Source organism: Centroberyx affinis, unplaced genomic scaffold (assembly GCF_046629955.1).
Source record: "Centroberyx affinis isolate AG114_WGS23_722 - 3 ecotype Tasmania unplaced genomic scaffold, CSIRO-AGI_Caff_v1 ptg002162l_1, whole genome shotgun sequence".
Taxonomy (NCBI): Eukaryota; Metazoa; Chordata; class Actinopteri; order Beryciformes; family Berycidae; genus Centroberyx; species Centroberyx affinis.
Window position 1 is genome coordinate 203555 of NW_027280477.1, and position 22568 is coordinate 226122.

Below are 22568 nucleotides of genomic sequence, written 5' to 3' on the forward strand. Positions count from 1 at the left end.
ATTCAGTTTCAACATAAATAGCATTCGTCATCTAAACTCGGGGACACTGCAAGCTGCAAGCTACCTCATTGAAACTGAAGGACATATAGAACTTTTTACACAATGTGTCAGGGGAAGAAAAATAACCAACTAAAAATCTAAATGTCAAGGTGTTCCTTTAATAAGCACCTCTAAAGAGTTCCTCTTCCTCAGTGACTAGGGACGAGCTACAGATTGGTTTTGAAGGTGGACTCATCATTTGCATGTGAAAGGGATGTGATGTCACTGCTAGTTTGAAGGCGGATCCTCACTTGCAGTTGGAGGAGGGACTTTGAGGAACATGTGCAGAGCTGGAGTGAAAATGAGGATGGTGCCCAGGACAGAGACGGTGAGGAAAGCCCACAGGAAGATCCGGTCCAGCACCTGGGCCACAAACTTCCAGTCCTGCACCACCTGGGAGAGAGGAGAAATAAGAAAATACTCTTTATATGTAGATAGCATATCAGCAACAGCTAAAATATAAAGCCCCAAAAGCTACACTTATGATTACTTAGATGTTGTCTTCTTTCTTAGTTACATCCACTGGTCCTCTGTCCCTAATTAATTAATTTCTATTTTTATTTCTATTCCTTCTGCATAATTTCCTGAGGTGGGGATGTGAGTCACATGACTTTGACTCTAGTCAGACTCGAGTCACAATTTAAATTTCTTGAGACTTGACTTGATGCATGAGGAGAATACTTGAGACTTGACTTGACTTTGGTTCTAGTGACTTGAAACTTGACTTGACTTGTACTTTGATGACTTGAAAAGTTTTTTAAAGTCTTGACAAAAGATTTTGTGTTTGTGTAAATGACTTGGATTTAAAGTGATGAGATTTGTTCCACCAGACAACATCATTTTAATTATAGAATTATAGAAATCAAACTCATGCACTTACCAATCACATGCACTTACTTAATCAGATTGCATTGAAAAGTCCTAGATATTTTGTTTTCTTTAAGAAATTAATACTGGACTCTTGATTTGTTCTGACTTGACTTGGTGTTCTACATTTAGACTTGAGACTCAACATTAATGACTTGGACTTGTCTTGGTAATCGACATTTAGACTTGTGACTTGACTTCAGACTTGTGCCTCAAGACTTGAGACTGACTTGGGACTCGAGCAAAGTTGACTTGGTCTCACCTCTGATAATTTGATGATTTGATCACAACTGCCACAACATGAAAGTTTAAATCCAGATCAACACACCTCGCGGATGAAGTGCTCCTTGCGGATGTGTCTGCTGATGTAGCGGACGGAGTAGGTTGCCTTCTCCAGCATGGTGGCCCAGGCCTCGTCCTCCTTCCCCTCGGAGGCGGCCTGTCCGTGGGCCCCGCCGCTCGCTCTCTGGCCCCCCCTCCGCCCCCCGGAGCGCGGCTTCAGCTCGGGGCTCTCGGGGGCCAGCTCCGGGTAGTGGTAGCGGTCGGTGTGTCCGCGCATGCAGAGCATCCTGGGAAGTTTCTGGAGGAAGAGGTTGCGGACCCACGGCGACATGGGGTGGTAGGTGGCCGAGGAGCGGTGGTGCACGTTGATGACGAAGACGGTGACGATGATGGAGAGCGTGACGAAGATCATGATGAAGAGCAGGTACTCCCCGATGAGCGGGATGACCTTGGAGGAGGAGGGGATGATCTCCTCGATGACCAGGAGGAACACGGTGAGCGACACTAGGACGGAGGTGGAGAGTGACAGCTTCTCTCCTTCATCGGAGGGAAGGTAGAACACCAGGACGGTGAGAAAGGACAAGCCCAAGCAAGGGATGATGAGGAAGAGCGTGTAGAACAGCGGCAGCCTCTTCAGAATGAAGGAATACGTGATGAACGGGTAGGAATACAAGTCGTCCTTCCGGTTCCCCCTGGCACCGGTGGCGCTGAGGATCTCCCACTCTCCGTTGTCGAAGAAGTCCTTCCGGTCCACCTGGTAGTCCATCAGAACCAGGTCCACCATGTTGCCGTCGTAGGTCCAGGAGCCGAACTTCATGGAGCAGTTCTGGCGGTCGAAGGGGAAGAAGGTGACGTCCATGGTGCAGGCGGACTTGTAGCTGGCGGGTGGCGTCCAGGTGATCACCCCGTTGAACTTGACAATGGCTTTGGTCATCAGGGAGCCTTCAAACCGCCCATCAGCACTGAGGAAAGGTGGAGCCAAAGTCAGAGAAAATCTCCTTCACTCTCACCAAGAATCAGAATCAAATAATTGTATGATCAATGTGTAAATGAAAGTTGATGGACCTTTTTTTTTTTTTCTTTCTTTCCAACCAAGCCAATATTTACATGGCCCTGACTCAATATCTACAGCTTTTTGGATTTGGATATATTTTGAGAAAAATAAACCACTGCAATAGAGAAAAAACATATTGACTCTCTCTCTTTCTAGCAGTATTTCCTTTTTATTTACAATTATTATATGTCGTTGATGTTAAAATAAACAGCAATTGTGGATATGAGGGAGTTGAAATTTAAATGTATTTATTTATTTTGTTTATTTGTTAATTTTATGGGGTTTTTTCATTACTTTATTTGTTTCATGTGTATCTAGTGTCAATCTTACTTCTCATAGAGCACTATGTCTGGGAGCCAGATGGTCTCAGAGGGAACTCTGATGGAGGTGATCCCACCGTAGTCCTCGGGGTTCCACCGCAGCTTGTAGTCAATCCACTCCTGGTCAGTGGAAAAACATGATGCCATATCATTAGGGCTTGGATATACTTGGATTTTTAGTACTGATTTTAAGGTATCAAAATGGATCAAATAGCTTCAGCTTCAGTGTTCAGATGTGTTTCCCGTCTGGCCTGGGATCAGATCTCACCAGAGGTTTCTCTCATGTGCCTCCCTATTCTGTTTCCCTCTATAAATAAAGTTAAGTGGGCCACACTCACACCTTTTACACACCTTTTTACAGAAAAAAAAGCAATATGTTAGATTCTTTCAATGTAAATTCAATTTTCTTTACTGATTGCTTTTGATTGATTCTGCTTTTCTGCCTTGGAAAGCAGATGGCCTGGCTAAATGCTACACAGAAAAATTTTACTCCATCATATAATACAATGTGATTAAATGTATTAAATGGAACAGAAAAAAATGTTGTTTAACAATTGGTGTTGAATTCAATGTATTTGGATCAGTATCAAAATCAAAACATTTCCCAGGATGCCCAGCCCTATACAGTATTATCACACTGCTCAACAGAACTACTGCTGTCTGTGCCTGGATCAGCTACTGAGCCAGTACTTCAAAACCTTGTCCTGTATTGCAGTACTGTACAAGGTATAGTATTCATACAATGTAGGTGAATACATGAAGGTGCATTTTTAATTGTAAAAACTCTTTTCAAATCATCCCAAAGAGTCACTCTGCTTACATTAGCCAGAGTCTGTCTTTATCGAGCCTGACTCTAGATAATTAGATAAATTCCAGGAAGGGCAAAGAGAAACCATCCCCCCTCTGTTAGCTTGTGTTTTCTCATTGACCTCGCTATGAAGAAGGTTACATAGAATTCAACCATGTGGCCTCTACGTGTTTTTGTCCTTTGCTTACCTGCCACAGCCAAACATTAGTAGTCATCAGCTGGTTCTTCTCATCCTAAAGAGGCAGAAAAAAAGAGAGATTTACAAAGGAAAAAAGAACAAAGAGGCAAGGAAAGGACTGAGAAAATAATGCTGCATTCACCTCATATTGGATTTATCATTAATGCAAGCTGTCGACTGGGAAAAAACGTTCACATCAGCTTTCTATAGTGGTAATTACAAGTGGGACTTTTTTTGGCTCCAATATCTCCCACTTGGCTTCACAAATTGTTGAAGTGTGTCAACACAGGTGGCAAACATGGCAGCAAGTCCAAGCGAGTCCAAGATAATAGAAATCTAAATTAGAAGTTATTTTCAGACTAACACAATCAATTCTTCTTACAAAAAGTGGGAAATATCTGCTGCAATTAATTTGCGGTTGACTGTGAAAGTAACTTATTTATGGCACAATCGCCATTTTTGATGTGGCCGTTCCAACAAGTTAAACACATGAACACTTCCAAGTTGCAACAGCAAGATGTCATCCCGTTCTTCTGCTTCTTCCAATGTGGCATGAATGCAGCATTAGGTTTGATTAGATTAGACTGGAGGAGAAAGCTTGGTTGAAACCGGACTAAATCTGCACCCTTTACTCTTCCATGGAATCAGATGGAATCTCTTTTGCCTGTCTGCACCATCTCTTCCTGCTCAGTTATCACCAAGGAACAGCCTTAGCAAACAAGGAACAGAATACAGAAACATAAAACCAGAGGTGGGTGCAGTGGACCAAGCTGGAGCAATATAAATATAGAAAGAGGGATATAGATATAGATGGGAATGGTGAGATGGAGAGGGGCAAACACAGGCTTTATTTCCACATCACCAGAGACAAGTTGGAGATGTAGGAGGGAGAGAGAGAGAGAGCAATAAACTTGGAGAGATAAACGTGGCAAATGAGATAGAGAGATGTACAAGGATGGAGGTGAACAGGGAGACAGGGAGTGGGAGAGCTGTACAGTTTCATCCAGACCAGGCCAGGCCTCAGCTGTCAGACCGAGTCGGATGTCCTGGTGATCTCACAGAGCAGAGGTGAAGCATAATCTAATACACAGCCATGCAGCAGCCCAGAGACACTCAGGGGAGATAGATAGTGTAGCCTATCTGTTCTCTCCCTGGGTATCTCTCTCTCTCTCTCTCACACACACACACACACACACACATGCACAAATACGTCATGCACTTCCTCTTCCTTTCTACAATTTGTTTTCCGTTCCCATACGTTTCTGCAGAAAACCAACATATACCCACGATGGCAAATCTGCGTCACACTTGGATTTAAGCTGTGAAATCACTTTAATTATCTTAAGTATTCATGAACCCATTTCAGTTTCCCAAAACCCGATGCATCATCAACTTAAGCGACCCAGATCTTTCTACCCTGCAGAGCCGCGAGGGAGCAATCTGCTTTGTTTTATTCATCCACGATCGACCTTCAAGGCACAGCATATAAGCTGCGAAGACAAAGAGTTAAATCTCAACTGGCTGAGATGAATATTTCAAGCACAGAAAGAGTGGCCTTCCCATTAGCATGCCGCGCTTTCTCTTCTTGAACACCTAAACCATCTCAACCTATCGGAGCCAGCCTTTGAAATATTGAAGGCAAACCCCTGAGAGAGAGAGCGGCGGGACGGAGATATGAGGAGAACGCTCCAGATCTATTTCAGGACCCTGGAAAGCTCCACACTGTGAGGCTGTGGCTATTTGTAGTTGGTCTGGTTGGTTTCAGCACCATGGAGAGCAACACTGCCTGAACAATAGAATGAAGTGATAGTCTATACCAGTGATTCTCAACCTTTTTCATATCACAGACCCCTAATTTAGTCCACATTAGGGCCACGGACCCCCATTTGATCGATAGAGAGAATATTTGTATTGTTAGATATGATTTTGTCTAGAATTCCATGACTATCTGTATTGTAGGTAGAGAGATAATAGTGAAACGATGATCAGAACAGTCATTCTTCTACATGCTCTAATTGTGTTAACTTCTTGTAAATGAAATAATGCTGAAGTTTAACAATTTATCAATTTGCTGGGGACCCCCTGAAACCCTCTCAAGGACCCCTGGTGGTCCCCAGACCCCACATTGAGAACCACTATACCATTTCTCATTCTCTTTCTCATTTTCGTGTGGGTTAACCAGGGTTGGGGTCAATTCATGAATGAAGTCATCAATTCCAATTCAGCTGAGGAATTGGAATTGGAATTTGAAAAATTTAATTCAGTGAAATTCCATGTTTTTTTTGTTTTTTTTACCACATATCTGAGATTACATGTAGTATTATACAGTATATTATCCATACTGAATATCATAAAATGTTAAAGGTAATTGATGCATAACATACAATAGCCTAAGCATAATCCATACATTATGACTGAGTGTATTTGATTTGTTTAACTTCTTAAAGTCTTTTATTTGATCAATAATGTTTGACTGCATGCATGTGTGCTTGTTCATGCTTCCATGTAAGTGCTTTTGCATGCTTGTGTGCCTTCCAGCATGTTTGTGTGTCTATTCCTGTATTTCTACTCTAGTGAGAATCAGTTTGAGTTTTAGATCTTTGGAATGAGGTTCTCTAATATCTTCTGGGGCTAATTTAGGGTTAGGATTTAACTAGGATTAGGTTTAGGTTAGGGTTAAGAATGTAGTAGTGTGGGTTATTGTTAGAGTGAGGGGTTAGGAATGCATGTAGTCAATGAAAGGTCCTCAAAAGGATATAAGTACAAGGATGTGTGTGTGTGTATGTGTGTGTTCATCCTCACCACGTCGACTAGCTGTGAGATCTTGAGTCCGAAGCGTACTCTGACGGTGTCGTTGGCCCGCTGGATGGGCCTGACCCAGCGCTGGTAGCCCTGGAACAGGTTCCTGAGCAGGGCGTCCTCCATCTCCGCCAGGGACACAAACTCACCTGGAGCTAGAGGAGGAGGAGGAGAAACTTACTGATTGTTATGATGCTGAGTGTTGATTACCACCACCATCTCTTCTCTGGCCCTGCTCTTTACTTACTGCTTTTAAAGATGTAAAATGACATTTTTTGCCACCAATTAAACAAGCTGAGCATGTGTAAGCACATCCTGGCACTTTCTGTCAATTGTAGTAAATACTTGGAGTGGGTGAGCCAAGTGGTGGTGAAAAAAGCTTACTGCCTGTCATTCACACAAGGGAGACTTCTTCACAGCGTTGCCAAGTGGAGAAAATGAAAGCGCGGTTTGTGCTGAAAGACGGATGTAAACAATTCAACAGTAAAGACAACTGACAGAAAGGAATCTGCAGAGGATTTACAAGGGATTCATTCATGCTGTAGAGTCATCGACAAGCTTGTAGACTGCCTTGAAGATTGTCTATTTGCCTGATGTGAAAGCTCATTTGTAAACCTTCAACTCTAACTAGTGTAACCCACTGATGCTTTGGCATAATATGTATACAGGGAGAATGCGTCATGTTAATAAAGCAACTTGTATTGAAAGAGGTAGAGTGCAGAAGTGAACAAGTGCAAACAAGAGAGGATAAAATAGGTTGTTTAACTTCAAACCCAGACAATCATCATAAGCATGAAGACATTTCCCTTTGGCACAAAACTCCAGCTGTGTGTGTGAACAGTATTGTGTCTAATTTGAGTGGTATACGGTGGACAGGCAGGTCATGCAGATATGTCGGACCAGAAGAGTGGAGGAGGAGTGTGGTATCTCAGCATAGAGTTGCAAATGGAGGGGGAAGGGACAGACAGATAGGATAACTGTATCCAGCTGCTTGGCAGTCAGGACATCAGTCAGCCTCGGGCGGTACGTCTCTCAAAGGACAGAGACTGTAATATTGACAAGAGACGGCTAATGTCAGACAAAGGGAAAGTCAGGTGAAAGAGCATGTGTTTGTGTGTGTGAGAGAGAGAGGGTGAGAGTGTGTGTGAGACAGAGATACCCAGGGGTGGACCTATGTGAACTTGTGGAAGAATATAGGCTGCTTGGAGTTGGATCCAAATGAAGTATAAAGCAAGTATAAAACATGAAATCACCTCATCTCTCTGCCTTCAAGAACTCTAAAGTGTGTGTGTGTGTGTGTGTGTGTGTGTGTGTGTGTGTGTGTGTGTGTGTGTGTGTGTGTGTGTGTGTGTGTGTGTGTGCTGGACACTGACATCCGACACCTGTTCCCGTTCGTCTGGTGACCCATGCCGGTCAGCAGAAACAGAGCTGGGCCATGAGGTATCATACTGTATAAACCCGTGTTCACATGCGCACTACTGCTTTAATGCGCATCTGGATGAGAATAATCTACACTACGATAGGATGTAGGTTATGTGCAGTGTCGGGAGGTAACACTTGCTCAGTAACGAGTCCCAGTAATCAGATTGCTTTTCAAAGTAACGACAGGTGTAACGAATTATAGATTTATGCCCAAATCCAATCCAAAACGTCGTCGCTCTCTCAAAACACCAGATTGAAGTTGAATTATCCAAAACCTCCATCCATCACCCGACTTGTTTTCCTCCTCTCGCTGAGGCATATAGCTCAGATGAGAAATGACAGAAAAGTTACTTTCACCAACTAAAAGTGCTCCCACTCCTTTGATATTATCGAGGAGAAAAAGGATGAGGAGAACACCGAACATCAACGCTCTTTGGTTTCCCTTGATAATTCACACTATTCGTTGCGTTATCGCGATTTCTAAAGGTTAGAGAAGCGGCAATCGCCAATTTAGGGGGTGTAACGGAAAAGTAACGAGTAGCCTAGTGTAAAAAAATGACTGCTTTTGAACAGAGTAACGAGTAATTTACTTTTTTGAGCTCAACACAGCTTGTGGAGAGTTGATATAAATCTGAATATTGATTAGCTTGCTGAGACTCTTGAGAACATGATCAGTGTGTGGTTGTCTTGTCGCTTTGCGCTTCAAAATAAAATCTGCGAACTGGTAGCAAATTTGATGAAAAAGTATCCTCAAAAACACAGAAAAAAACACCACAGAGTTTTCTTACCGGGGATGGTGGCGAGGGACAGCGGGCACAACACCGACAGGAGAAGAAGAGCGACCCGCAACTTCATGATGTTGCCTCCCGGTCCAACTGGAAGCTCCTATAGGCTGCAGCCTCCTATATGAACGGTGTATTCAGCTGGAGATGAGTAGGCAAACAAACACACCGAGATGACAAACAGACCGAAGTGACCGTCAGTATTGAAAACCACGCGGAAAACGAGCCCTCCGCCGCCGTTTTCCCGAGGGCAGGGACTCCCGGTGTGGAGGCGCAGTGGCCGGCGTCCGCATACTGTGGCTCCGGTCGGAGCGTCAGGGCGAGCGGCGGACAGCGAGGCGGCTCTCCGGTGGCGGAGAGGAGGAGGAGGAGAGGAGAGGAGAGGAGAGGAGAGGGGGGAGGGGAGGGAGGGAAAGGGATGCCCGGGTGGGGCCGAGGCGTGGAGTTTGAACCGCGCTCTGAACCAATCAAAGAAACGGAAACACCGGTCCCCTAAATTAAAAAAAAATGCTCTCACTCTCATATGATAATATATTCCCATAGAGATTTAGTGCGGCTGTGGTATAGGCTTAATCAATAGTGACTTTATTGTACTTTACCTCCTATGGTATCAGTAGTGTCTATAACTTTGCTATGATATTCCTATAGGGACTTATAGTGTGGTTCTCAATCTTGAGTTCATTATGCCCTTCCTACTCTACACTTACTGCAGGGGCTTACAGTGCTATATGGGCTTAGTTTTGCTGTGACGTTTGTATTGTAAAAATGATTATAGGGTTAGTCTGATGGGCTTTTCATTTAGCGTTGGAGGTTCAGGTGACATCTAGGCATCGACCAAGGCTATATTCGCTTTATTTGCCAAGAATAACTAGCGACTGAACCATTTTTTCGGTTCGCTCAACCATTACCAAAAATAACTACAGTAATCCTATAATACATTTTAGAAGGATACGATACAAATATCTGGGCAAAACAGTAGGCCTTATAGGAATATATAGGGGATAAAAGTAAATTCTGATTGATGATTAGGTCATTATAAACTCACTATGAATGCTTTCAGATGCTCAACTATAAATCCACATTGGAACTGTATAGTGATTTTTCATTATGGACGCCTGATAACAAGCCTGTTTAATTAGACCTATTTACATTGCCCCCGGTGATACAGCCCAATTAGATGTTATTGAAACGCCCTGACGGATGTTCATTTCACTGGCGCGGCGCGTCCACTGGAGGGCGCTGATAGCAGGAAAAGTCTCCGGGTCATCATGTTGTTATCAGCAGACACTGTGAAGTGGTGGTAAATATTTTGTGTTACTTAAAACATAAAACGAATAGCCAAACAAACAATGAATGGTAAGAAGCTACACTTGTATTTATGACGCGTGGTAAAGGAATGGGCTCCCAGTGAAACATCACTATAATAATCCTATTGGGACTCATAGTGTCTGTGCTCAATAGTTTTATAGCAGCCTAATAAGATAGTTATTAGACAGATAGTGTTATTAGACAGTTTTGCTGTGATATTTGTGTGGTACCATTCTAAAATGTAATACTATTATGGTTAGACTCATGTTGGTTTGTTGATTGGGCTGATCCTTATGTAAATATCAGATATCAGCCAGTCAGTCTCGTTCCTCCCTGACCACAGCTACATATAAACATGTCAAACCTCTAATGAAATTTGATTTTCATGTCATGAAGAAAATGAATTCCAGATTTTCTTCTACCATTGAATAGGAATGATGGGTCACCCACCTTAAAAAGCTGCTGACCCTAAAATAATTTAATTAGTCTGGATGTCAATAGACATTCTAAATGTTTCAGAGGCTTTCCCACCCTGACACTGTGTTTTTTGACATGAAAGTGGTTATATTAGCATCAAATATTGGTAATCATTGAGCTTCAATACAAAAATATCAATGTCAGTATACAGGCTTTTAAAAGTCCAAATCAGTCAAACCATAAATATCATAAATCCTTTTCACAAAGGGGAGTTAAGCTGTGTAAAGATAGAAGGAGGCCGGGTCACACAGAGGCGAGTAACTAACATAAAACACCATTCGGCTTGCATAGCTTCCTATATGATGTTGAAACACTCCACACACACACACACACACACACACTCTCTCTCTCTCTCTCTCCGGTTTAGGGCTGTGTAGGTGTTTCCATGTTGTTGTGAGTGCAGCCTGTCGTGTCCTATCAATGAATCAGCCGCCCAGACAGACAAGAGAAGACTCAGAGGGCACACATTCTGCCATGTGTCACCACACACACACACACACACACACACACACACACACACACACACACACACACACACACGCTAACCAATTCCTAATTACACTGTGTGAGTGAATAGAGGAGTTTGGTTTGGTTTAGAGCACTGTTATAAAGCATCTCTCTCTCTCTCTCTCTCTCTCTCTCCCTCTCTCTCTCTCCCCCTCTCTCTCCCAGCCAGATGTTTCCAGAGTCAGCCAGCCAGCCAGTCAGGCATAAGTGAATTGTCTTTCCCAGGGATTGTTTCTGTGTCTGTGTGTGTTCACGTGTTGCACCAAGTGACAACGGCTATGAGATAGTGACCAGCAGGTTGCACAGCCTCATGGGAACATAGTCAAGGACGAGTGTGTGTGTGTGTGTGTGTGTGTGTGTGGATGGGTGGGTGGTTGTGAGTGCTTCACGATTAGTGTGGCATTGTTGTCAGTGCAGCCAGGTTGAGTGACCAAACACTGCATTACTGGTGTCGTCCCAAGGGGCAGAAAGAAAGGAGAAAAAGAAAAAAAGGAAGAGGAAATACGCTCCCACTTGCCAACTATGAAGTAGTTAAATAATTTAATATTGTAAACATGTAAAATACCAATGAACTGCAAAAAAATGGAAAGAATGACAAGTAAACACAGACTCAAAGGACCAAAGGTATGGGGAATTTTATCAGAAATCACAAAAGAGAGAAGAAAGAGAGATGGGGAAAGGAAAGGAAAGGAAAGGAAAGGAAAGGAAAGGAAAGGAAAGGCAAGGCAAGAGATGGACACAAACAAAACAAAAACACATGAGTGCGACTGCAGCTAGCCACAGGTATAAAAGCTTGTGAGTAAGAGCTGAGGAAGAGAACGGAAGGTAGGCCAGACTGTCTGATTCACACTGAGAGAAAGAGAGAGAAAAAGAGAGAGAGAGAAAAAGAAGGAGAGGAATCGTGGCAAGGACAGAGATCGGCCGAGGGCAAAACAAACTCCTCAACTTCTCCTACACAAACACACACTGATGGCAACGGTAGAGGTGGCTTGTAAGTCATAACCAAGAACGGGGAAAAAAAATAGGTGTGCTGAGAAATCTCTGTGTTGTTCAGTGGACTTACAGGCGTCTGTGGAAAGAGCCACAGGGGCGAGTTTGGCTGAGGTGAGAAACAAGCTGATGACAGCAATAGATGGGCTTTAGCATTTAGTCAAGTAGAGCGTTACCAAGCTAGGCCACTTCCTGGGTTTAAAAAAAAAACCCTGAAATAACCAACCGAACCATGTTCAGGAGGTCTAAGGGAAGGAAACACATTACACACACAAACACACACACACACAGTACAAGTATTCTTGTATTTCCACACTTATGAGGACCAAATGCTCACAAAGATACAAAGATGAAGAAAATCATCCAAAGTGGAAATATTTTGCTGGTCCACACTTCTTTAAGGGATTGTGACAGGATTAGGAATTGGGTTTAGGGATAAGGTTAAGATTAAGTCAAGGTTAGGCACAGTGGTGGAAAGAGGACTGAAATGTCCTACTCAGGTAGAAGTATTGTTACGTTGCTGATATTTTATTTAAGTAGAAGTAAAAGTACTAGAAAAGACAATGTTGTGTTATCTGAGAGGACAGAGTTCAAGCTCGATTCTCTTAATTGGGACATTTGGAAATTACAAAATAAAGTGCATGAAGCCACATTCCTCTCCTCACTGTGAATGGATCCACAATTTGTCAATTCACAATTTATTTTATTTACAATTGTTCAGTTCTGTTGCTGATGGATACATCATCTATAATGATTGTGATTTAAAATGTAGCTAAGCACAATACCTCAGTAAATCGTACTTAAGTAAAAGTAAAATCACTGGCTTTAAAAGAAATACTCAAAAAAGCACAAGTACACAAAAAAGCTACTCAATTACAGTAACATGAGCAAATGTAATTAGTTGCCTCCACCCTTGGTTAGGAGACTTGGTGACTAAACAGTGAAATCAGCTGCTGCAGTGTTTGGTTAAAATGAAAACCTCCATGGCAGAATAACCCAGTGTTTGGGGAGGATGTGACCCAGCAGTATAGTAATTTCCACTCAGTGCATGAGTCAAATGATCAACACAACTGGATGGAAATACCATAGACCAATCCAGAAGTTAGAGAGTGTGGGTTAAAGGTTAGGGGGATGAATGAGGGTCCGGCTATAGCACAGACACACCGCCTCCAACACACACACATGCATATCTTCTGCAGCCATGCGTGAAGTGCACATTTTCTCTTTTGTATTTTTATTCCTCTCTCTCTCTTTCTCCCTCTCTCTCTCTCTCTCCGGGTCGAAGTGACGGGGATAACGGGAGGCTGATTATCACAATGAAATTATCCTGATTTTCTGCTCCACTTGGAGCCGCGGGGCGGGCAGCTGCTGCCTCCGAGATCGTCCCGTTCGCTCTGCGGCCGCCTCGCCTCTAATCACTCGGAAACGTGAATTCTCGCGGGCTGGAAACCTGCCGGTCCCCCTTCCCAGGCGACTGTGGGCAGCTGCGGTGCGCGCGTGCGTTTAGATGTGCGCGCGCGTGTGTGTGTGTGTGTGCGAGAGAGAGAGAAGAGAAGAGAGAGGGAGAGAGACAGACAGACAGACAGAGAGAGGGAGAGAGAGACTGAGAGATAGACAGAGGGAAGAGAGTATATATAAGAGTATACATTTTCTGTGTGTATGTGTGTGTGTGTGTGTGTGCTTGTGTGCAAGAGAGAGAGAAAGAGAGAAAGAGTGGGAGGAAAAAGTTTATATGTAGGCTACATTTTCTGTGTGTGTGTCTGTGAGAGAGAGATAGAGATGGAGGAGAGAGCATTTTCTGCATCTGTTCGGGTGTGTGTGTGTGTGTGTGTGCGCTTACGTGCATGTATTACCCAAATGCTAGATCTTATTTGTGTATACAAGTGTGTGTGTGTAGTGTGTGTGTGTGTGTGTGTTCTCCTCTTGCCTCTGTGATCATACTCTGTGTTGCCGCTGCCAGTGTTTTTGTTTTCCTCTGCTCTTGTTTAGCCCATAATTGCTGTCTGCATAATTTGGCTTGGTGCAGAAATATAAAGGAACCAGCCCCCCTGTCTCTCCCCGGGCCCGCGGGTTTAATCTTAATCTGTTTGTTATTTCAGGGATTAAAAAAAATGGTTGATAAAAGCAGGAGAGGATACGGCAAAGGATGTCAAATCTCACACGAGCTTCAAAGGAAAACACAAAGTCAACAGTCTCACACACGCTAAGACTATTAGCCTCCTAATGCCACCGCCAGCACTTTCCCTGACACCGATGATAACCTTCTAAGCTTTGTCCTATCGATGAAAACCAAAGCAGTTTTTAGAGAGGATCTAAACTTTTTTCAATTGGCTGAACTGTCAAGGGATCCGATGGAAAAACTCAACCACTTGTCAACCTTGAAAGAGTTCAATTATTGTATATTTTGATCATTTAAAGTACCAAAATGCAGAGGGGATTTTATCAAAACTCACAAAAGAGTGGAGAAAGAGAGCCGGGGGAGGAAAGGAAAGGAAAGGAAACTCTGGAGAGAGAAGGATTAGGAGAAAATGGCCACTCAGCATGAGGCTAGTGCATTCTGGGATGGATGGGAGACTTTAGGGGTCAAAGGCCAATTATGACAAGGTTCAATAACAGAGGCACTGCTGGGATGGCAGTTTGGAGAGAATTACCTGGAAAAATGAACATTCTCACTCAGCACACACACACACACACACACACACACACACATACATCCTAATCATAATCCCAGTATTTTTTACCTTGCTGTTGCACATTATTATCGTTCCTCGGCCGTTCCCAGGTTATCTTGCTGCTGGGGGAGACAGCATCATGACATCATCAGTCAGCAGCTGCTTTCCATTCAATCACATGTTCAGAACTTTGTTGAACAAAAACAGGGAAAACACTGTGGTGTTTCAAGATGGCGCTGACAGGCAAACACAGAAAGTGTCACGTTGTAGGTGATGCAGTGTGTGTGTGTGTGTGTGTGTGTGTGGCTGGGTGTGTGTGTGTGTGTCACAACACAACAGTCCAGGGCCAGTTGGCAGAGAGTGAATGAACTCTGGCACGCCACACCAAAGATGCTGTCATCAGATGTGAGTCAGCTGTGCTTTGTGTGTGTGTGTGTGTGTGTGTGTGTGTGTGTGTGCGCGCGTTCCCATCTGTGTTTGTGCGTATGTGCATCTATGCGTTTGTGTGTCTGCCTGCCTATGTATGCATGTGTGTATCTGTCTATATGTATTTATGTATGTGTGCATCCCCTATCTCCCTGTATTCTGACTGTCTTTGTGTGTCTGTGTCCAGCGCTGTGGCTGCTCCTCGGGCCTGAGCACCCTGGGGTGTCAACAGAGAGGAAGATGCCGGGCGTGTGCTCTCCGTCTCGCCTCTGTCCGTCTCTCTCCCTATGTGTCGACGCCCGTGAGGAGTTCACAGAGCTCGCTGTCCCGGGAGAAATCAGTCTCCGTTTCTCATCCACACAGTCACAGAGATGTTGTGTAATCTTCAGTCGCCTCCGGACAGGACAGACAGATAATGAGGCGCCTTCTGTCACGCTCCCACATATGCAGTGTGTCACACATGCACACGGAGTTGAATGAAGGGGAAGGGCACCGCAAAATCTTCTTCTACTCCTTCCAGCTCCTGGCAGAAGTTTTCACAGTGTGTTTCTCTCTGAACATACAGCGTTGTGAGATGGTGAACAGCAGAACGGCACAGAAATGTAAACAGCTGTCCACACTGACAGTGAACGCAGCAAGTAAAGTCCAAAATAGAAAACCAACTCCAAACTGAGGCTATTGGTGGAAAATGGGACTTGTATTTCCTGTATTCCCATATTCCCAAATCTTACAATAAATAAACCTGTAGTGTAGGCTGTTTGGTTATATGTTTAGATGGATAAATTGGTTGACCTGCTTGTATGCCACCAAATAATATATGGTGTATATTAAAGGGGCATTAAGTCATTTATGCTCGCTCAGTGCATCGTCCTCCATCTTTGAACAGTTGAAGTACAGGCAGTACAGTGAGTACAGGCAGAAAAAGTGCAGAAAAGTGAGTTTTGAAAGCCATAGCTCTCAGCACCTGGACTAGTAATCACTGAGTCATTGGTATTGATCAACAACCCTATTATCCCCCTGCAGATATATTATGGTCATTTTGTGTTATGGGAAAGTAAAATCTTAATTAATGCACCTTAAAGTCAGATTTGGTACAGTTGTCAGAACCGATTAAATAGGAACTTTTAGAGCATTAGGTTGCATTATGATGAGGAAGAAAGTTTTGCAAACTATCAAATGTTTTTCTTATTATGGTTTAGATGCTCACTCAATTTCATAGAAAAAACCCAGGAAAGATGCATGGGAGAAGATGTTAACCCACACTGAAAGCTGATTGGATCACGTCAAGAGAAGGAAGCTCGGAAGCTAGGAAGCAATGTCATGACCTTCCTTCCTTCCTTCCTTCCTTCCTTCCTTCCTTTGTGTCAAATATTTAAGCCCAGGTCGGCACTAGAAATGCTTGTCCACCTGTCTGTCTCGCCCTAAGCTCCCAGCGGGTGCTCTCTGTACTGTAACACAGGCCCAGGGTGCTGCTCATGGGCCCAGGGTGCTGCTCATGGGCCCAGGGTGCTGCTCATGGCTCTGCCTCTGCACAAGTTAGGATGATTTTTTTTGATTTTGCAGCAGTGTACATAAAAAAAAAAAGTGGGTTACATAGTGCAGATCTAAGACTCACTCCTGTCTACTATTTTCTAGCTTTTATTTTCTACCTTCTACCTTTCATAATCCCTCCCTGCACTGTGATTCCTCCGTTGTCACTGTCAGCTTTACCATTATTGTAAATACGCTCCATAAAAAAAAATAAAAAAAACGGTTTCTTTAAATACAGTTTGTTTCTCTTTCTCTATTTTTCATTCGTCTCTCCCCCCCTTTTCTCCATCTCCCTTGCTTCTCTCTCTCTCTCTCTCTCTCTCTCTCTCTCTCTCTCTCTCTCTCTCTCTGTGCATGTGTGATGTGTGATTTATGTGTGTGTGTGTGTGTGTGTGTGTGCGTGTGTGTGTGTGTGTAACACAGGGAATTACAGGTTTGCCTCCAAATCCGGATTCAGGAGCAAATCATCTGTCCCGGGCCTTGCAGGTACACACACACACACACACACACACACACACACACAAGCTATTTAAGCCCACAGTCAATTCTTAGTGTCTCTTAATAGCGCGTCCATGTTTCTTTTAAAGCATCTGTCCTTTCCTTTCCGTTATGCTGCATCTTAGGAGAAAGAGCCTTGAGTGAAACTGCATCGCTGTGAAAAATACATCAGCAACACACACAGAATACCAAGCGAGGGGCTGTTTGAGGATGATGAAGGATGAAGACGGGTGACGTCCCTCTTATTATTCACCACATCCTCTTTGTTAACAGTAGATTTAAGGGAAAAACAACAGCTCTCTTGCCCCACCACCCTCCTTGTTATGTATGGATGAATCACCCAAAGATGACAAGAAATATATTATTAAATGTGAAAACAAATAATGTGCAAGGGAGACTGTATTATGACTGTATAGTACGCATTCCTCTAAATGATATGCTGAAGTATCTGTAAGTGATGTTTGCTCTGAAACCCAGGAAAGTGGAAACATTCTCCAGCCAGAGGCGCTTTTTTGTTGCTCCACCAAAATGCTCTTTTTGAATTCTAAGACAATGTTTCCTTCTTTCCTTCTATAAATATTCATCAGCGAGTAAAATTAGAAGGCTGCTCTTTGTGAGCATGTGTGAGTGTGTGTTTGGGAAAGTACGTGTGCTAATGTGAGCGTCTGTGCGTAAGGCTGTGTGTGTGTGTGTGTGTGTGTGTGTGTGTCTACTTCAAGCAACAGCCACTTATGTGTACGAGAGGGCCTGCATCTGGTGTCTGTGTGTGTGTGTGTGTGTGTGTGTGTGTGTGTGAGTGTGTGTTCACAAGGCGGAATGAATTATTTAGAGGAGAGTCTCCTTTACTTAGCCACGGTCGACTGGCCCCCGGCACGTACCGTTCTGCTCCTGACGACACGGAGACTAACCCTAATTCACCGTCCCACCATCTAGCCTTCTAAGCGTATGCACACCCCCCCCCCCCACCCGACATACACACACACACACACACCCACACACACTTTCCCAGCATGCTCTAGTCCACTGCAGATGTCCCCCCGCCACGTTCCGTCCTCACACCTCGGCAGGAAGGGTCCCCTCAACTGCCGCCGAGAGCAGAAAGAAAGACTTGGTGTGTGTGTGTGTGTGTGTGGGGGGGGGGGGGGGGGGGGGGACTTGCTTGCGTAAAGGATGGAGGGAACGAGTGGAAAGAGTGGAAAGGGAAATAAAGCAGGAGAGTGTAGAGGAGAGAGTATTTGAAAAGGTAAGGAAGAACGGAAGGAAGGAAGGAATAAAGGAAGAAAGAAAGAAAGAAAGAAAGAAAGAAAGAAAGAAAGAAAGAAAGAAAGAAGGAAAGAAAGACGAGTCTAGGTGAAGCATGTGAGGCTGCACGTTAAAGCAGAATGACATCAGACTGCAAAATTTCCTAAAAGTTTGATCAGGAAAGACGAGCTTATGAACGACCCCCTGCAAAGATGATCACTCCTCTTTCTCTTTTTTCTTCCTCTCATTTTCTTCCTCTCTCTCTGCGTCCCTCACACACACACACACACACACACACACACACACACACACACACTTGGCGGTCCGTTCACCTGGAGTCCTGCTATCCGGGCGCTGGAACGCGAACCGTCAGCGTCGTCAACAGTGAAGAATCATGTAAAATATTCATCTATGCGCCCATCTTAATAATGTATTATCCCTCCACTTAGCACCGAGCACTGTGCTGTGCTCTGCTCTGCTCTGCTCTGCTCCCTCCACCACCAAACACATCAGGCAACAGCCATTCAAGAAAGAGCCACAGGGTTAAAATATCTGACTTGCACCATTACATATTCAAAAAACAAAACACGGCTCAGGCTTTCAGCAAATGATTAACAAGCTGATTGTAGGGCTGGGGTTGGGGAAATATTATATAAGCCACATCAAAATATCTCAAAGGGCAGCGGCTTTGTTTGGGAGAGTCAGGTAGTTGAATATAAATCTGGAATCAGAAAGATGGGTTGGAAAAAAAAAAAAACATAGTCGGGCGGTTTGCTTATATCATTATGTTCCTTGATAGAAGTCTGAAGGGCGACTCAATAAGTTGGGAGGAAAGCCAGTTACATAAATTGCATGCAGCATACAAATACTGTCCAAATTTAGCTGGAATGAGCCTCTCTCTCTCTCTCTCTCTCTCTCTCTCTGTCTCTCTCTCTCTGATCTGTTCATCCTGTAGCAGACAGGCGCTGATGTGACCCTGTCAGGCTGATAGGCTACTTTGTGTGGCTGCTTGTACGCCTGCTGCTGCTGCTGCTGCTGCATCTCCATATTTATAACTCTAGCTGCTCCATAATCCCCATGTAGCAAGATCCATGCTGGCGAATACACATATGGACACACAGACTACCTCCCTCTCTCTCTCTCTCTCTCTCTGTCTCTTTCTCTCTGTCTGTCTCTCGCTCTCTCGCTTCCCCAGGTGACATGTCTAATCTTTTTCTCCCTCTCTTGAACACACACACTCACATGCGTGCGCACATACACACAAGTGGGGATTAACAGTGAGGGGCTGAGTTGTTGGGAGCCACAGGCTGGGCCAATTCAAAGCCAGAGTCAGACTCCAATCTGACTCGGGGGGGGAGAGAGGGATGCATGTCGTGCCTTCACCACGCTGAACTTTCTGAGTGTGTGTGTGTGTGTGTGTGTGTGTGTGTGTGTGTGTGTGTGTGTGTGTATGTGTGTGTGTGTCAGTGCTGACAGGCACATTCAGACTCACCCGTGACCTTTGATGGAGGGAGGGAAAGAGGGATCAAAAAGTCAGAAAGAGAGGAAAGCTTCAAAGAAAATGCTTTGCTGTGCTTTTGCTTAGGAACTGAATTTGTGCCACTTGGAGTTCAACTCTACCCAAGTGTGTGAGTGTGTGTGTGTGTGTGTGTGTGTGTGTGTGTGTGTGTGTGTGTGTGTGTGTGTGTGTCTTTTCATTGTCTTGTAAAAACAGACTTTACTGCAAGAATTGTGAAGCAATCTGTTGATATTTTAGCACCAAAAGTAGCACATCAAACTGACTGTCATAAACAAAATTTGACATTCATGCATTTGTATGAGTTATTGTGCCTATAAACATACTGTGTATGTGAAGTGGACTCTAACCTATAGTTGTTGTTTATGTAACTGCAGTGTTGCAGCCAGTCTGCAGTGGGGACCATGTGATGACTCATATCAGGACCCTATCGACATGAGCTGGCCCCTCCGGCGGTTCCTCGACAGCTGGCTAACTCCCCCGGCGCTGCACCCTTTCCTCTCCTCACTCCTCCCTCCACGCTTTCTGCCTCAGTGCGTTGAGTGATAGTAGGCGAAAAGTGAGAAAGTGAAACTTTAAAGCTAAATAGTAAATAATCTTAAATATTATGCAGTCAAGCCTGGCAGATTTGTGTAGGGGATTGGTAAAATTTACAGAAAATGTGATATAAAAATAAAATGTTTTGAACTATTAGGGGCCACTTTCCGTGTTTCCACTGGAAAATTGTCACTGCGTAATTCCATTTGTGTTATTTCATAGTTCTGATGTCTTTACTATTATTCTAAAATCTGGAAAATAGTAAAAATTTTGAAAAATGTGGTGTGTCCAAACTTTTGAGTGGTAATGTATGTCATCATATATCATATTTATGAATCTACAGGCCATATCGTAAAAACCACAAACAAGCTTTATTACTAAGAGGTCAGTCTTCTTACTTTGGATAATGCGAGTCACCTAGTGTACACTAAAGAGCAGCAGAGCCAAGGACCAGGCACACATGGATGGTTTTGGTGTTTATGTTCTCATCACTTAACAGGGAAGCTGATCAACATGCCAATCTCCCAAAGACTTGGTGTATTCCTTTACAGTGTTTTTGCCTGAGAGAGAAACTTGGCGACACGGTGGCTCAGTGGTTAGTTCTGTCATCTCACAGCAAGAAGGTTGTGGGTTCGAATCTCTGCCTCAGTCCTTTCTGTGTGGAGTTTGCATGTTCTCCCTCTGTTTCATCCCACAGTCCAAAGACATGCAGGTCAGGTGAATAAAAGACTCTAAATTGCCCATAGGCGGTAGTGTGTTTGTGTGAAGTATGGCATATGATGCTGTATATGTAGTATGTATAAGATGTAGCATACGATGTAGATATGAAGTGGTATGTATGATATGTTAAGCCTTTTGAGACATGCTTGTGATTAAGAGCTAAATAAATAAAATAGACTAGACTCTCTCTTGCCTACAAGCTACCGCTGCCCCTTTCCACTGACCTATTTGACCTGTTCCACTCTGTAGTTTCACACAGATTTCTATATATCCTCCATCCTTCCTCTATGTCTTTCATCCTCTCTTCTCTCCCTCTATCCTCTCTTGCTCTCTCTCTCTCTCTCTCTGTCTGTCTCTGTCTCCCTCTCTCTTCCCAGAGGCACCGACCACTCTGATGACTCTTTTACTATAATAGCGCTGTTTAATAAACCCTTGTCATCGTCTGACATTAGCCCTGGTCCCATAGCTGAAAACGCCTGTGGGATGCTCACACGCGCGCACACACACACACACACACACACACACACTCTCTAACACACGCTAACACACACTGGGGCAGAGGGCATTAACTTTCAAGCAGGACTGTAACATACATGAACAGGCAAGTAATCATGCTGTGATTCATAGACAACATGAATATGACACGTTCCTTGACAGCGGACAAAAAAGACCATTCTTCCCTATATGAACTAACTCTTACAGTGGATTTAGTATTAAAAAACGACTGCAGACAGTTTGGCCATTTTAAGTCTGTTTACAGGTTTAATCTACATTGTGCAATTCAAAGTGTTTCTATACATTGTATGTTTGCACTGAAGTTGTGAATTCATGTGAGATGCACAATGGTAAAATGAATGTTTTTTATGTGACAACCATGTATGGACAACACATCACTGTGTCTGTACAACAGGCCGCCGTCCTCCTCAGAGGACATGCACTGCAAAAACTGACAAACTTGTTAAGTTATTTTATCTTGTATCCAGACTTATCAAGCTTTTTTTTTTTTGATAATTATACCAGTTTCAACAAATTTGACTTTTAGGATAATGTAACTTGTTTCAGGACATTTACTTGGTAAAAGTGAAATTGTCTTGGAGAAGGTTTCTTATTTCAAGATTTTCTTCATTGTTTTATGATGATTTTGAAAGAATTTATTGAAACCAGCAAAATTATCTGTCAGTGTAGTGAGATAATTTCACTAAAAATATCACAAAATAACTTGAAATCACTGGACAGCTTGCCATTTTTTGCAGTGCATAACTTCAATAACTTGTATTTTACACATCTATGTACAGGGGGACACAGAGGTGAGAGCAGGTCTATGACATGTACAAATGCAGTTGATGAATATGATTTCAACAGGTGAACAATCCCCAAGCATGAGTGGCAGCCATAAAATGACTTAATATTTTACATTACAACCAGAGATGCATACAAATCGTGACCAGCAAGTTAAGTATTTTTCTTCACCTGTACTGTAAATCATAGAAATACATACTGCACTGGATTTCTCAAAAGTCAAATGTATTGTCTTTATTTCACTGGCTTAAGGTATCTTAGAAGTTCTTCTATACTAACTGATGGCTGAACCATT

At 43.5% G+C, this 22568-nt stretch overlaps 1 protein-coding gene across 2 annotated transcripts; it reads right to left on the reverse strand.

Annotated features, from left to right (window-relative positions):
- Positions 1-267: 267 nt before the first annotated feature.
- On the reverse strand, positions 268-8624 carry LOC139654870 (neuronal acetylcholine receptor subunit non-alpha-3-like). 2 transcript variants are annotated; one of them, XM_071532091.1, is made up of 7 exons: positions 8578-8624; positions 7710-7729; positions 6351-6502; positions 3559-3603; positions 2573-2682; positions 1235-2150; positions 268-432 (listed from the first exon to the last, which is right to left on the reverse strand). In XM_071532091.1, the coding sequence occupies exons 1-7, from the start codon at positions 8622-8624 to the stop codon at positions 268-270; spliced, it is 1455 nt and encodes a 484-aa protein (XP_071388192.1). The 2 variants fall into 2 exon arrangements, with proteins under 2 accessions (XP_071388192.1, XP_071388191.1); XM_071532090.1 differs by lacking the exon at positions 7710-7729 and having other exon boundaries at positions 8558-8624.
- Between the last annotated feature and the right edge of the window lie 13944 nt (positions 8625-22568).

Excerpts from the sequence above, each read along its gene's own strand:
- LOC139654870 (XM_071532091.1), bottom strand. The coding sequence starts at position 8,624 with ATGAAGTTGCGGGTCGCTCTTCTTCTCCTGTCGGTGTTGTGCCCGCT. Across the intron at positions 2,683-3,558 it reads CTAATGTTTGGCTGTGGCAG|GAGTGGATTGACTACAAGCT; the intron begins GTAAGCAAAGGA and ends TCCACTGACCAG. Across the intron at positions 433-1,234 it reads AGGAGCACTTCATCCGCGAG|GTGGTGCAGGACTGGAAGTT; the intron begins GTGTGTTGATCT and ends CCTCTCTCCCAG.